Source organism: Arabidopsis thaliana, chromosome 2 (genome assembly GCF_000001735.4).
Source record: "Arabidopsis thaliana chromosome 2, partial sequence".
Classification (NCBI taxonomy): Eukaryota; Viridiplantae; Streptophyta; class Magnoliopsida; order Brassicales; family Brassicaceae; genus Arabidopsis; species Arabidopsis thaliana.
In genome coordinates, this window is record NC_003071.7 from 268,069 (window position 1) to 282,659 (window position 14,591).

General features: G+C 36.8%; 4 protein-coding genes, 1 long non-coding RNA gene and 1 other non-coding gene across 8 annotated transcripts; 3 read left to right on the plus strand and 3 right to left on the minus strand.

The window, feature by feature from the left end:
- The first annotated feature begins 645 nt into the window (after positions 1–645).
- Positions 646–4,608, plus strand: AT2G01600 (ENTH/ANTH/VHS superfamily protein). The gene is made up of 15 exons (NM_126221.4): positions 646–996; positions 1,101–1,170; positions 1,256–1,353; positions 1,432–1,570; positions 1,677–1,804; positions 1,901–1,993; positions 2,088–2,138; positions 2,288–2,353; positions 2,443–2,508; positions 2,594–2,674; positions 2,766–2,846; positions 2,939–3,115; positions 3,215–3,293; positions 3,408–3,523; positions 3,908–4,608. Exons 1-15 carry the CDS (start codon positions 907–909, stop codon positions 4,286–4,288), a joined length of 1,716 nt encoding a protein of 571 aa, NP_565267.1. The 5' UTR covers positions 646–906; the 3' UTR covers positions 4,289–4,608.
- A 2-nt stretch (positions 4,609–4,610) lies between these two features.
- AT2G04055 lies at positions 4,611–5,064 on the minus strand. Its single transcript, NR_143717.1, has 2 exons — positions 4,911–5,064; positions 4,611–4,804 (listed from the first exon to the last, which is right to left on the minus strand). It is a non-coding gene; the product is annotated as an uncharacterized misc_RNA (transcript).
- A 762-nt stretch (positions 5,065–5,826) lies between these two features.
- Positions 5,827–6,934, minus strand: AT2G01610 (Plant invertase/pectin methylesterase inhibitor superfamily protein). The gene has a single exon (NM_126222.4). The coding sequence runs from the start codon at positions 6,722–6,724 to the stop codon at positions 6,056–6,058; it is 669 nt and encodes a 222-aa protein (NP_178270.1). The 5' UTR covers positions 6,725–6,934; the 3' UTR covers positions 5,827–6,055.
- A 3,121-nt stretch (positions 6,935–10,055) lies between these two features.
- On the plus strand, positions 10,056–11,228 carry MEE11 (RNI-like superfamily protein). The gene is made up of 3 exons (NM_126223.3): positions 10,056–10,468; positions 10,532–10,768; positions 10,850–11,228. Exons 1-3 carry the CDS (start codon positions 10,136–10,138, stop codon positions 11,156–11,158), a joined length of 879 nt encoding a protein of 292 aa, NP_565268.1. The 5' UTR covers positions 10,056–10,135; the 3' UTR covers positions 11,159–11,228.
- On the minus strand, positions 11,214–14,055 carry AT2G01630 (O-Glycosyl hydrolases family 17 protein). Of its 3 annotated transcripts, NM_126224.2 has the most exons (4): positions 13,830–14,055; positions 11,868–13,121; positions 11,736–11,763; positions 11,214–11,638 (listed from the first exon to the last, which is right to left on the minus strand). In NM_126224.2, the coding sequence occupies exons 1-4, from the start codon at positions 13,885–13,887 to the stop codon at positions 11,473–11,475; spliced, it is 1,506 nt and encodes a 501-aa protein (NP_565269.1). In that variant the 5' UTR covers positions 13,888–14,055; the 3' UTR covers positions 11,214–11,472. The 3 variants fall into 3 exon arrangements, with proteins under 3 accessions (NP_565269.1, NP_001077866.1, NP_001323752.1); NM_001084397.1 differs by lacking the exon at positions 11,736–11,763 and having other exon boundaries at positions 11,257–11,515; positions 12,024–13,121; NM_001335069.1 differs by having other exon boundaries at positions 11,257–11,638; positions 11,736–13,121.
- Positions 13,530–13,853, plus strand: AT2G04065. Its single transcript, NR_139983.1, has one exon. It is a non-coding gene; the product is annotated as an other RNA (long non-coding RNA).
- Positions 14,056–14,591: the final 536 nt, after the last annotated feature.

Below are 14,591 nucleotides of genomic sequence, written 5' to 3' on the forward strand. Positions count from 1 at the left end.
AAAATTCTTTGCTTAGTAAAGTAGAGAAGAAATAATCGTCATCTTTATTTAAAATTGATGACTGTAGTATAAGCAATTAAGCATCTCTTGACTACATTATTGAAATATACTCCCTAATATACACATGGCTTTGTGATTTTATTATAGAAAAAAGTGCTCTATAATAGATGATAATCCAGAGGAGCATATTCGATTCTAATTAGGTCCATTACTGTCAGATTTTCCAGAGATATATATCATTACCGTTTATGCTTTTGCGTGACCTTTAATTATGAATCACATTGAGTAAAATAAAACATTATTATTATGAATCCGATTTCTCTTTGATCAATTATTATTCAAATTCTACCTTGTCTAAATTATTATTATTTTCGTTAGTCAAATAAAAGTAATTTTATAAACGGACAGATATTAAAGCCATGAATGATAATATAGATCGCATTCAAAACCGCACCGCAACAGTACTGTAACAATATCAAAAATTATATATATATATATGTATTTATGTATTTTTGTTAATATTTGAACTGTACCGCATTTCTCCAATACCGCAAAACGCAGTAACCATTCGAATTAAAGCATAAAGACAATTCAAATTTGGTATTTTCATATCATTTTTATTTTTGACTCGTTTTATATACAATTGTTTTTTGTCTGAACAAATTGACTTTTAAATGAAGAAAATTAGGAGAAATAAAATGAAACGGAACGAGTCATCATCATAAACCTCGCGTCCCTTTTTTTTTTTTGCTTCCTTCACTTTCTTCTTCTCTGTTTCTCGTGAATTTTCCCGTGAATTTTCGCGGAGCTTTTCTCGGGAAAATAATCTAAAGAAGATTCGAGATTAAGACACGTCATCTCCGGTTTCGTAGAGAGATCTGAAGAACGAGTCTCTTCTCTTCTCCGATGGGAACGCTACAGTCATGGAGAAAAGCCTATGGAGCCCTAAAAGACTCCACCAAAGTCGGACTTGTCCGTGTCAACAGCGAATACGCCGTACGCTCTCTTTCCGATTTCTTTATCTATTTCTTTAATCTTCTGAAGAAAATCTTCCGATAGATTCGGTTTTTGATTTGTGGAATTTTCAATTGGAATTTTAGGATTTAGATGTTGCCATAGTCAAAGCTACCAATCATGTTGAGTGTCCTCCCAAAGATCGCCATCTCAGAAGTGAGTGATTCAGTTAATTTTTCTGGGGGAATTCTTAGATCTGGTTTTATTCTGAATGAATTCGTTTCTTCTGTTGTTGTCTCAGAAATCTTCGCTGCAACATCAGTGACTCGTGCTCGAGCAGATGTTGCTTATTGTATTCACGCCCTTTCACGGCGTTTGCATAAAACCAGGAATTGGACGGTACTTATTGATTACTACTCTCTCTTGTGTTTCTTGATAACATGGTCCTTAGTATTGTCTCTTGGGTTGCTTCAACAGGTTGCTTTGAAAACACTAATTGTGATACATCGGCTTCTAAGGGAAGGAGATCCAACTTTCAGAGAGGAACTATTGAATTTTTCGCAGAGAGGGCGGATTTTGCAACTTTCTAATTTTAAGGATGATTCAAGTCCTATTGGTTAGTCTATTTAGTGTTTCTCCTTCATTTGTGGGTATATGTGTTAGAATCAAAAGAGTTTTCTATAGAGAGTGAATGTTAAATGTATGTTTTGTTTCTCTTACAGCTTGGGATTGTTCAGCTTGGGTACGTACTTATGCATTGTTTCTTGAGGAACGGCTTGAATGCTTCAGGGTTTTAAAATATGATACTGAGGCCGAACGTCTTCCGAAATCTAACCCAGGGCAGGATAAGGTATCATGTTGTTGGTTTGCTCTTTTTTCATTTGGTGTTCCTTCCTCTTTTTTTTTTCTTCTGATTGTTTCGGTTTTGTATATTGTGGATGACTAGGGGTATAGTAGAACCAGGGATTTAGATGGTGAAGAACTCTTGGAGCAGTTGCCAGCTTTGCAGCAGCTTCTCTATCGTCTCATCGGTTGCAGGGTACTTTTCTTATGTTATTTGTTTTTGATGGTGATTGTTTGTGGCTCCACTTGCTGATTAATGAACTGTCTTTTGCCCTTTTGTTTTTTTTCAGCCGGAAGGTGCCGCTAACCACAATCATGTTATACAATATGCACTTGCTCTGGTACGTTACAAATTATCTTTGGTCCTAGGATTAACATTTCCACAACTGGACACAGTCGGTGTCTTGATCTGCAAAAGCTTTCTGTTCCATCTGGAAAAGTGAAGCTTGAAAATTTCTAAAATCTAAACTTCTTTGTCATCGTATGATAGGTGTTGAAAGAGAGTTTTAAAGTCTATTGTGCTATTAATGATGGAATCATCAATCTCATTGACAAGGTAGGTCTAGTTTTTATGTTTGGCATCATAGCTATCATATCTCTCTATCTGCTTTCCTTTTTCCCTGCTTAATTATTCATATGTTGCAGTTCTTTGAAATGGCAAAACATGAAGCCATCACTTCCCTTGAAATATACAAGCGTGCGGGTCAGCAGGTGATATTTCGTTGGACTGTTTCAGTTGGTATATATTTTACTTGTCGCACATTTTGTGTGTAACAAGGGATAATGTGTTTTTTAGGCTCGTAGCCTTTCTGATTTCTATGAAGCCTGCAAAGGATTGGAACTTGCAAGGAATTTTCAATTTCCTGTTCTAAGAGAGGTACTAACTGTGGACAACTTTGATAAATTAATTTGGCAACCGTTGCTTGTTTCTGTTACTTGATGCATTTCTTTACATTTGTTTACTTCAGCCTCCACAATCTTTTCTGACAACAATGGAGGAGTATATTAAAGAAGCACCGCGTGTTGTCGATGTCCCAGCGGAACCACTGGTATGTATGCATATTTCTCATATTAGTGATCCAATATTTTTTGGCTTCTTTTTTTCTGTGTCTTATGTGCTAATGAAGTTTTCTACATTCAGCTTCTAACATATAGGCCGGATGATGGACTGACTACCGAAGATACTGAACCGTCGCATGAAGAACGTGAAATGTTACCTTCAGATGATGTCGTTGTTGTATCTGAAGAAACAGAACCTTCTCCCCCGCCTCCTCCTTCAGCCAACGCTCAGAACTTCATTGATACCGATGATCTATGGGTGAAAATTTTATATGATCACTTTATGACTTTGATTTTAATTTTGATTCTTCATGCGTTTCTTATGTCTCAATTTCTCTTTGTTCAATTTTCCCCACAGGGTCTGAATACTGGTGCTCCTGATACATCAGTGATCGAAGACCAAAATGCACTTGCTTTAGCCATTGTTTCAACAGATGGTGAGCTTCTTGTTGGACCATTTACATGTCCACTAATATTCTGCGAGTTTGGAGAATGTGTTACTTTATAATTTTTTCCCTTTGCTGACTCATTTCTGATCTCTGTGTTTCCAGCTGATCCTCCAACTCCTCATTTTGGTCAACCAAATAATTACGATCCTACAGGATGGGAGCTTGCCTTGGTGACAGCACCTAGCAGCGATATCTCTGCATCCACTGAGAGAAAACTGGTAAGCATTATTCTCTTTGTTATACATAATGCTATATGCTTAAAAACAGTAGATCACAGAAATCAACGCCAGTTAGTAGTTGCCGGCTAATAATTTGGCTGGAAATGGAACTTTTCCTGTTCAATCTTTAAATCTTTGAGACTAGGAACCTTGTTAATAGAAAATTGGTGTGTTCATAATGAAAGAGTCATCACAAGCATTGTTTTACCGAAATTTGTTACATTAAGACTAGGAACCTCGCTATTAATCTAGTTATGGAAGTTGGAAGTGTAACCGTGAGAATAGGAAGTTCATTGTTGTCTAGGTGTTTACATTGGAGGATGTTTTGTTAGGCTGTAAGGTAATCTTGGAAAATCATTGTTTTTGTGCTTAAAAAATGTTTAGGCTGGAGGGTTAGATACGCTTACACTTAGCAGTCTATACGATGATGGAGCCTACATAGCTTCCCAACGTCCTGTCTACGGTGCACCAGCTCCCAATCCATTTGCGTCCCATGACCCGTTTGCATCGTCCAATGGCACAGCTCCCCCACCTCAGCAGCAAGCGGTGAACAACCCATTCGGTGCTTACCAGCAGACATATCAGCATCAGCCCCAGCCAACGTATCAGCATCAGTCCAACCCTCCCACTAATAATAGTAATCCATTTGGTGATTTTGGGGAATTCCCGGTTAACCCGGTTTCACAGCAGCCAAATACCTCCGGTTATGGTGATTTCTCGGTAAACCAACATAACAACCCGTTCCGTAGCACTGGCCTCATTTGATCATGTTGTCTATTCATGTTTGTATCTTCTTCATTGGGTTGGTTGAGGGAAATGGTTTTATTTGTGAGTAATAGAACCACATGATTGGTTTGTTGATGATCTTTGTTGTTATTGCTTGTAGAAAGATTATATATATGGGATATATATAATGCATATATGAGTTAAATCCCCTAAACAACATTCGTAAAATTATTGTTTATTCTAAATGGGCCTGTTGGGCCTTTATCTTTCGTACTTTTTAATGCTTCAATCGATACGACGTGTCTCTCGTTTTAGGTTCTCATTTCCTATCATCCTTTTGCACCCATTGATATTTCAACACGCGTTGACATACAACACGCCCGAATCCATCGATTAATTGGCCCAAATAGTTTATCCTTTATTCTAGGGCTTCTGTTGCCAAAGCCGAGGGAGTATGGAGGCGAGTTGTTGAACCCCGATGAATAACCCTTTGATCTTGAGCTTTAAATATCCATTCCATACCGCAAGAGCCAGAAGATGCATTCCAGGCCGCATCTGTAAAACAGGAAATAACATCAGTCGGAGGTAACAAATTAGAAGCCTCAACACGAGGTAATAGATGAGAAAACTCCTCAACAAAAGGTAAGGGAGGTGGTAGTGCCTCAGAACGAGGTAATGTAGAGAGTCTGGGTACAGGGATAGCTTTAACTACTAACTGAGCGGACTTCCATTCCTTAGCTGCAGAAATAGCCTTTACCAACGAGTCAGTTTCCGAGATAGATGTATTCTAAAAAACCAGTAGATTCCTAGAAAGAGAAGTGAAGAGGGCTTAAAATCAATTTCTTGGACCGATAATGAACCTAGAGAATACAGTGAAAACGGAAGTTGACAAATACTTGAGAAACATGTTAGCCAAAAGGCATTCTAGCTACATATAGTATAACTTCAATAAATTAATAACTTTTTAAATATTTTAATAATAACACAGTTTGGCATAATAATAATAATAATAATAATAAATGTTAGACGAGCATACAAATATAGAAGAAACAATCTACACAATATAATTCTCACTTCTAGACTTCTAGTTCTATCTATATATTCTATCTAATATAGTTAAATAATAGTCAAATCTATCTACAACAGTACGTATAATTCATTTACAAACCTTGAACTCTTGATAATATTCCAAAGAAGAATATATATAAATAGCTTTCCAAGTTCCAATAAATATATTTTCTCATAAACAGTAGCTAATAACACCCTTTCCATATGTACCCAAAAACCGGCATGTAGTGAACAAACCAGTGTGATCAATTTGGAAACAGTGCAATCTCGTGAGTAAAAGACAGACGTTTTCTTTGTTCTTGTCCGGAAGGACTTGCGTGGGCCCATCAACAGAAATTTAGATCACACTCATAAAAAGTGTATATGAAATGAGTATGAACACATCGATCATGGTCTATATTGGATATGTGATATGTCCTACTCGTTTCACGGGTCGAGGGAGAAGAAGAAAAACACAACAAAACTTATAACCACTCCATGTGATTGTTGAGACATATATATCTACTATATATATTAAAGGGTCTTTATATTAATATCATCGTGCAGTTTGATTAGTAAATCAAAGATACAACATCTCTCTGAACCCTTTAAACATAAGAAACTCGGATGATACAAAAACAAATGTAAAACATGATGAAATCGACACATAACTCTAACTTAAACCCCACAATGTATTAAATTATATAAAGAGACACTTAAATCAAAGTTAAAACTCCTCATGGTCTCATGGTCTCATGGTCATGGAGCTCCATTGTTGGCGTAAGTGTTGACAAGGGCAAGAGCATTACTCGTTAGCCTCTTCACTTCCTCGAGCCGATCACAAACGGTCGTCTTAATCAATCCTCCTTCGTCCATATCTTCAAATCCATCCGTACACGTGTCCTCATCCGTCAATGCTGCACTCATCCACGTCTGCACGTTACTCATCTGGAACCTAAACGTTTCTACCGACCTCCGAGCTGCCGTGCCGCCTCCTCTGCCGTTCATGTCGCGTAGTTGACGGAGAGATCCTCTCATCTCGTCCACCGCGTCTTCGACGTTCGAAACGCAGTCTCGGATTACGGCGGAAGCTGTTTGGTGGCCATCACCGGAGTATTTAGCGGCAGAGCGTGAGAGTTTGGAGAGAAAAGCCGCAGTGGATTTGGCTTGTGAAAGTGAAACGCCGATTGCGAGCTTGGCTAGCCTCGCCGGACTGTCTTGAACGGCAGAGGCGTAGCCGGAGAGTGACGTGAAGCAGACGTCTGGATATAGAGTAGCGTTGCAGCTTGTTCGGATGAAATCTAGATCGTTGGTTGTTGTAGTGTTTGGTCGTGGAAGCAAACGGACGGCTGAGATTGATCCGAATATCAAGAGAAATGTGGTGAAGAAGAGAAACGTCGTCGTGTGACTTTGGCTTACGGTTACCATTTTCACTATTTTCAAAATTTCTTCTTTGTTCTCTTCTTTCGTAAGATTTTTAGAGGAGTGATTGGCGGTTTATGTAGGCCTTATAGGGATGGGTCGTTCTCATGTTACATTTTTACCCATCCTTATTATTTGGATTTGCTAGATTGCCACTAATCATTTTGTCTGATATGTGTGAAATCACGGATATTATTTTTTCGGTTATAATCTTTAGTCAAAATAGTAATAGTAAAAGAGTAAGACCTATATAGTTTCACATTACGATGAGCCATGTCGTTATGGAACTACATACTTTTTTGATAGGAGGAAAGTATATCTTTGGTTCTATCCTTAAGATATCATTTCAAATAAATACACTAGTTCAAATGTATTTTTACTATGACTGCATTTTGCGGTGCGATTCAAATAGTAACAAAAATACATAAATACATATGTATATGTAAAGATTTTGATACTGTTACAGCACTGTTGCGATACGATTTTGGGTGCGCCGTATATCACCATTCGTATCCATAATGTATCTAAAGATGGAGAAAAAGAAACATTAAGACTAAACCAGCTACTATTGTCGAACAATCTTGCGAACAAATTAACTACAACCAATTAAAAATCAAAGTTGATATTGCATCACATGGTCAATAGTATATATTATACAAAACAATGAATGTTTATATAATTAACTTCGAAATTTTATAATTGCGTAATAGATGTTTAAACTAGATGGTGGATATAAACTTGTAATAAGATGACACCAAAAACCTTAATATTCTAATGGGAGCCACAAAACTTGGGAGATTCCATGGAGATTCGCCTACCTTCTTTATTTTGCGATTGTGGGGATGGTGTTTTCATCTGTCGTACCAAAGTAATTAATACGTTAGTGTAATGTTCGGTCACGCAATACTTAAAAACCATTCATCTCCAATAATTTCAACGTTCAATCAAATTAGTGCGTACATATGATGTGAAGGTTCAAATATTGTAATCTAATACCAATGAATGTTTACGTGACTATATCGCATTAAATTTTTTTTTTTTTTTTTTTTTTTAAATTCAGGAGGTTCTGGCCGAAGCCCGTAATCCCCCCATGCCCGAAACCACAGTATGTAATATTAGTTTTGTCCCAAACGTCACTCGAACCGGTGACTTCTAAGTTTCGCCTAAGGTCTTTACCAATTAAGCTAACGACACTTGGTATCGCATTAATTTATTGATAACAAGCAAATCACTTATATCGTATATGAAACCTTATGATCAACAAATTATAAACCTTTTGTATACTGTTGGACATTTTGTTAGAAGATTATCAATTTGGAATTAACTTCTTATGGTATTGGACCAACCATGTTTTTAAGGAGACGTAGGAAACTCCGCATTATGGTATTTCTCTCTAAAGCAAATACTTTAGGGTTATGATGACTTATATGTATAGTGGGGAGGTAGCCGACTCATTGTTATTGCGTAAGACGTAGTGTATATACACACGCATACTCGTTATATATAGACTAATTTTCCTTTTATCCACGGTTAAATATATTTTCCAATTGATGTATATAAATATTTTTAGTTTGGTCTTTTGAAGAATGTTGGTTACGAATTGTGATGGAGATGGAGGTAACGACTTCTGTTGCCTTCTTTTAGAAGACGGTCCTTAACATTATCTGTGACTATGAGGAGGGTCCATATTGGTTTAGTCAACTTTTCAAGAACCAAAATAAAATCAAATACATAATCATGATTTTAATTGATTACGGACTTTTAACTTTGTAGGAATTCGTGGCGAGATTGGCTCAAAATGTACACTCGATTAGTTAAATTTACAAGAAAATAAAAATAAAAAAAGGATAGGACATAAAGATAGATGCCACATGGGAACATTTATTCTTTAATGTTACTGTAGCTCCAAGCTCTATCTAGTTAACTAATTTAACTACCTTTTTTTTTTTTTTTTTTAAATAACAACCTCGACCAATTAGTAGAGAAAAACGAACGATACTTTTATTGATTTTCTTTTGCCGTCTTAGATTTATTATTGATTGTAAATTATGAGAACTGTTAAATATACGATTTTATAACAGATAGGTTTTTCTGACCCTTATTAGATCCACGATAGACGACACCTCTTTCTTCATGTTCATGATAGACATCTTCAATGATCTTCTCTGCATAGATTCTTTGCGAACGAGTATAATTGTACATCGTTGAAAATTTCCTGCAAACTTGCCTCTATTAATCTACAAATCTGCTAATAAATCACAACATTTGGGACTCGAACACCAGACCTCTTGATGTAGAAAATTAATGAATCCTTACTCAACCAATGAGCCTAGATTTTGAATGAATATTGGATTATTAATGTTAATTTTACTGAGAATTGAATTTGTGTGGTCAAGTAAAAAAGTAAAATAGAAAAATTATTGACCAGCTATCGTTCATATCCACTTCATACGTTCGAACGCCGTGAATTATGGTAGCAAATAGATGATACAATCATGCATGAGTTGTTTAAAAGCTGTGGTTAGGTTTTGAAACAAAATTTCTCATGCATTATATAACTTTTTCTTTTTGAATTCAGACTCTTTTTCAGAGACAGTTTTTTTTTTTTCCTTTTCTATGGATATGCCCCCAAAAGTTATTAATTTAAGATTTTCTTTTTTGTCTGCAATATGATAATACAAGAAATTTAATTTAAATTTATTTGTTGAAATCTAAAAATATTCAAGTTTGAGATTCAATTTTGTTTTAATCGATTTTTGAGAAATTTGTGTATGTTACAATTTGTTATATTTTTCATTTGAATCGCAAACTAGAATCATTTGATTGTGAACAAAAGTTAATGAAGTCAAAAGTTGTTCATGAAGCCAAAACATTTTCTGTATAGTATATATTATCACCTTAAATGAATACCACATGATTTTTTTTAACTAGTATTTAAAAATCAATGAATGAATAAAATCTAATGATTGTTTGACCAAAAAAAAAACAATAAAATCTGATGACAAAAAAAAGAAAAAATAACAAATGATTACAATTTTTAATATTAAATAATAGATCGAATAACACAAATTTTACTTTGGAATGTTAAATCAATTAAATCCATGAACCAATAAATCATTTTAAATGGATCTGAAAGTGAAAAATAGAAGGATTTAAATCTATGAGTAAAAGAACATGCATCATTTGTAGTTATTGTCATTCTTCAGTTTACAGAATTTATGTATGGGCTTTAGGCCCAACGTGTTATAATCCACAAGGGAATTTGGGCTCAAAGCAAAGCAGCCCAAATAGCTTTCGACGAGTCAAATTATTCAAACATTTGGCTTCTTCGTAAGATAATGCGAGTGGCATTGATTCATCTGATCAATGACAAAGGATAAGAAAAACTAAAAGAGAGCAAATTCAGAAGCTGAGAATATGAAGACGGAGCTTGAAGAAGAAGAAGAAGAAGAATGGAGATCCGTTCACGAGGTTTTATTAATCGTTCTTCCTTATCTTCATTCTCTGTTCGAGCTTCTCTCTATGATTCGCGTTTCGCGATCTCTCAGAGACGCGATCAGAGACGAAACCGCGTTATGGACAAAACTCGTTATTGAACCACCGTTGAGCTCTCGTCTAACCGATGATATTCTATCGGAGTTCAGTTCCAAATCCGCCGGAAAGCTGAAAACTCTGATTCTCCGGCAATGTCTTATGGTCACCAACAAGGGACTCCGTCGTGTTGTGGATGCTAATCCTCTCATCACTAAGGTATATAAATGGATTTAACTCTTGATGAAACCCTAGATCTATCTGAAACGTTTTTTCTCTTAGATAATTGTGCCTGGATGCTCTGGATTGACTCCTGAAGGAATCATGGAATGTGTTGAAAGCTTGTCTAAGAACAATCATAAACTAGAGACACTTCACATCAATGGCGTCAATGGCTTTACCAAACAACATCTCTCAGCACTGTATACTTACCTTTCTTCCGAGGGAACGATTGACCTCGAGGTCTGTCCCAAATGCGATGAAGTAAGGATGATTCCGTCTTGCTCAAGAGAATCATGTGTAAGTATAACTCTGTAGATAAAGATCATTGAGAGTGTTTTGTGATTCTTAGTACTAATATCATGTTTTTCTTGGTTGAAGAACCAGAAGCAACGCAAGTGCCGTGGATGCTGGCTTTGTATCCCTAGATGTGCAGAGTGCGCAGTGTGCCTTGTTGGTTCAGATACTGAGAGTCAAGAAGCAGCGTGTGGTAATGATGATGTTCTGTGTCTTGAATGTTGGCTTGTGCTTCCCAAGTGCAGATTCTGCAATAAACCATATTGCACTAATCACAGTAGTCGTCGACATGAGATTGCAATCACTGATGCTGCATCTCGGCCTTCGTTTGAATGTGAAGCTTGTTACTATAGGGCAGGTACAAACCCATATGAAGTCGACTATCAAATCTAAACAAACACTTTGTTGTCTGCAACTTTGTCTATTTTGTATATGACAAGCTTGGATTGTGAAATATTCAGCCATAAAAAAGAAAGAATCAAGCTTTCAACACAGGAAATTAGTTACAATCATCCATGATCTTGAAGCCGAACCTACATGCTACCCTCAATGAACTCCATGTTAAAAGGAGATGATCAACAAAACTGGGTAGACAACTAGACACAGAGAGAACAAACCCACCGAGCTCTTTTGTCTCAAGTGTTGCAAAGAAAGAAGTTAAAATTTAGAGAAACAAGAATTGAGAGTTGTTGTTCTTTTCAGAGTTTCTACAAGAATACTAAGGCAATGATCAGTAGAAGGGAGAGTAATGTTAAGTCACCGAAAGATGCGTGAGGGTGATGATAGTACTTTGGGATACATCCAGAGGTTGTAGAGTTCGCTGAGGGGGCCAACGCCGAGGTGTTGTTTCCAAGTGTCTGATTGCTTTTTGCACTGCAAAATGTAGAGAAGTCGATGCAAAAGCGTTGAGCTTGATTCGTTTGGATATTTAAAGTTGAATCTTTTGTGAGAAGAAGAATAAGAATGTTACCTTCCAGGGAACACGCATGTTCCTCGACCTGCAGAGACAATCAGAAGAACACAAACCCCATTTTCAGACACAGATCAAATAGGTATACTCTTTGCAAAGAGGTGAATGATAATGTTTGAGAGATTCACATACTTGGATCAGTGGTGGTGACTGTAGCAACTCCTTTGAAATCACAGCTTCCTGAAGCTTTTCCCATCTTCTGGTAATAAGCATTAAACGCATAAGTAGAATGTGCAACCACATCGTCGGGTTCATAACATGACTCTCCCTGCATCAGTGCCGAGCAATCGACCTTCCCTGGACCGCAAGCCCAGTCAAGAGCTGCTTGAAGCATCTTTCTATCAACCTTTTCCTTCGCTATACAAAATGTCTGGTTTGTAGTATCATTTGCCAGAATCGCCCCTGCACCCGCTAAACGCAATGTGTAAACCGGAGTCCCGTTTGTATAAAACAGCCCCCAGTTCTTCTCAGATACCGGTCCTGGCCTCGTATCCTCGTTGTAAAGCTCGTAGATGTATGTAGTAACTGCAGTTCCCGGGTGTTTTGGCGTTCCAGTCTTGTTGATCACATGCTGGATCAAATTGCTATTGTAAGTGTTTGCATTCTCTACCGTTGCGTCGTGCTCAGAAGGGCCTCCTTTAGATGGCCATCCAGATTCTGTGACCACGATTGGAATGTTGGTGAAGTTAAGATAAGACATTGCAAAATAAGCAGCGTCTACGATTGCATCAAAAACGTTTGTGTAATGTAACAATGTGTTGGCGTCTACAGCTTCTTTGTTGGCTTGGAGAGGCTGGAAAAGCGCGTAGTCAAGCGGTATAACTCCATTGGACTGAACATAGTCGAAATACGGGTAAACGTTGAGCAGCAATGGCGATCCTGTGGACTGTAGGAATTTGAGGAGAGGGACAATAACTGGATCCCAAGTCTTGTTGAAGAAAGCTTGCGAAGGAGGGAAAGAATCAAGAATGATGGTTGAAGAGTGCGGTGTCGATACTTTGATCTGACGGTCGAGATTGGCCGTGACGAGAGCAGCTTGTATGTATTTGAGGGCTGAGACAAGGACAGAAGCTGCGTTTGTTAGGCTGGTTAGGACTTCTGATCCGACAGCAATTGTGGTAATGTTGGTCGCAGGGTAATATGCAGCTACATTTCTAGTCACCCAATTGGCTGCGGTTGCATTTGATTGGCTGATACCGAGAAGCTGGTCGTTAGGTACTGAGATTATAACTTGAACCCCGGTGTGAGCAAACGCGAGAAGCATTGAGCGGTCTGCGTCATAGAGGCGGACGCGGTTGATGTTCTGTGATTTGAGGAGTGCTACTACTTGTGTTGGACTTGGCATGTTTGTCACTTCAGTACCAATATTCACACCGATCAAAGAATCTGAAATAACATATTTAAAACGAAACAATTCACATGAAAATCCGTCAACTGGTCGGTCCAATTCTCAATAAGCATTAAAACCAAATGCAAATGCAAAGAGTCAATAGGACTAATCTAAAATCTAAGTATGTGGAAACACAAAAAGAGAAGCCATTGGCTTAGTGCGCAAAAGTCGAAAATGCCCTTAGAATGAAGTGTATGGTATTCAACCAGCTCCGAGGACAGTTTGGTCCAGTTAGATTGCTGAGTACTACTACTGAGCTGGGATGCAATATCTTGAGATTCTCATTCCCCATTAAAAAGAATGGGAACATTGGAATATTTATTAAAAAAAAACAGATTTTTCAATTAAAGTCTTCATCTTTTCTTGGGGAAAAGTAAAACCCTTAATGACATGAAGAATACACAGAAAGAACACATCTATCAAATTGTTTTTGCATTAATAGGAAACAAAGAGAACTCATCTATGGTTATGGAGTTGTTAACAAAAGATTTACAAAATGAAGGAAGCAAATGAAACAACACAGTTTCTAATTAGTAGAAATAGATCCTCTGTAGAAAGAACACACAAAGAAAGAGACAAACTTCAACCACTAAAAGTAGAAAGAAGATTCCACAAGTGAGAGTGAGAGAAGAAACATAGACAAATCAACCTTTAGAGAGAGCTGATTTAAAGATTCAAGTCAAGAAATTTCAGAAATTGTTTACCTTGAGAGAGAGCAGAGCTTGCGAAGAGGAAAAGGAAAAGGAGAAGAAGGGCAGCCATAGATGGAGCTTCAAATCTTGGAGAGATGCTTTGATTTGCTTCTGAAGCATAAAGACAAGACAGGTCTCGAGGTTCTCTCAAGTAAGTAACCCACGAGAACAAAATCCAACCAAGACAAAATATATATCTATAAAAAAATAGATATAGAGAAATAGAAAGTGAAAAATTAAGAATCAGTTCGCTTCAAAAGAGTAATATATATAACTTCAAGCCTAAAGGCTAAAAGTTGGGTTTCTAATTTTTTTTTATTTTTTTGCTGAAAAGATGTATCGTACCACTAAATATTAATAATTTATTTTTCGGTGGAAAAACAATTCTTTTATTTTCGTTTAAAACTAACCTTTAAATAAATGTTCTAGGATTTTTTTTTTTTTTGTTTCTTCAAATTTATGGTAAATAGATTTTCTTGGTGAATTTTATAGCCAATGCCCAATGTTTTAATTGTGTGGCAGTGAATCACACTTGATTCAGTTCAACGGTCATCTAAAAAAACAACAATTAAAAGAACTCGTTGTTTCTTTTTAATTTTGAGTCTCAACTATTTATATACCACACGAGTAATCATTCAATTTCTGTTTGTTTGTCAAAGCCAAACTACGTCAAAAAGAAAAAAGAAAAATAATAACTTATTGTTGGTCTAATGATAATGTTTTTAGGTGGAATTGTTGTGTTCGAAGCATATTGGAAAAATTTTTTTCTTTAAG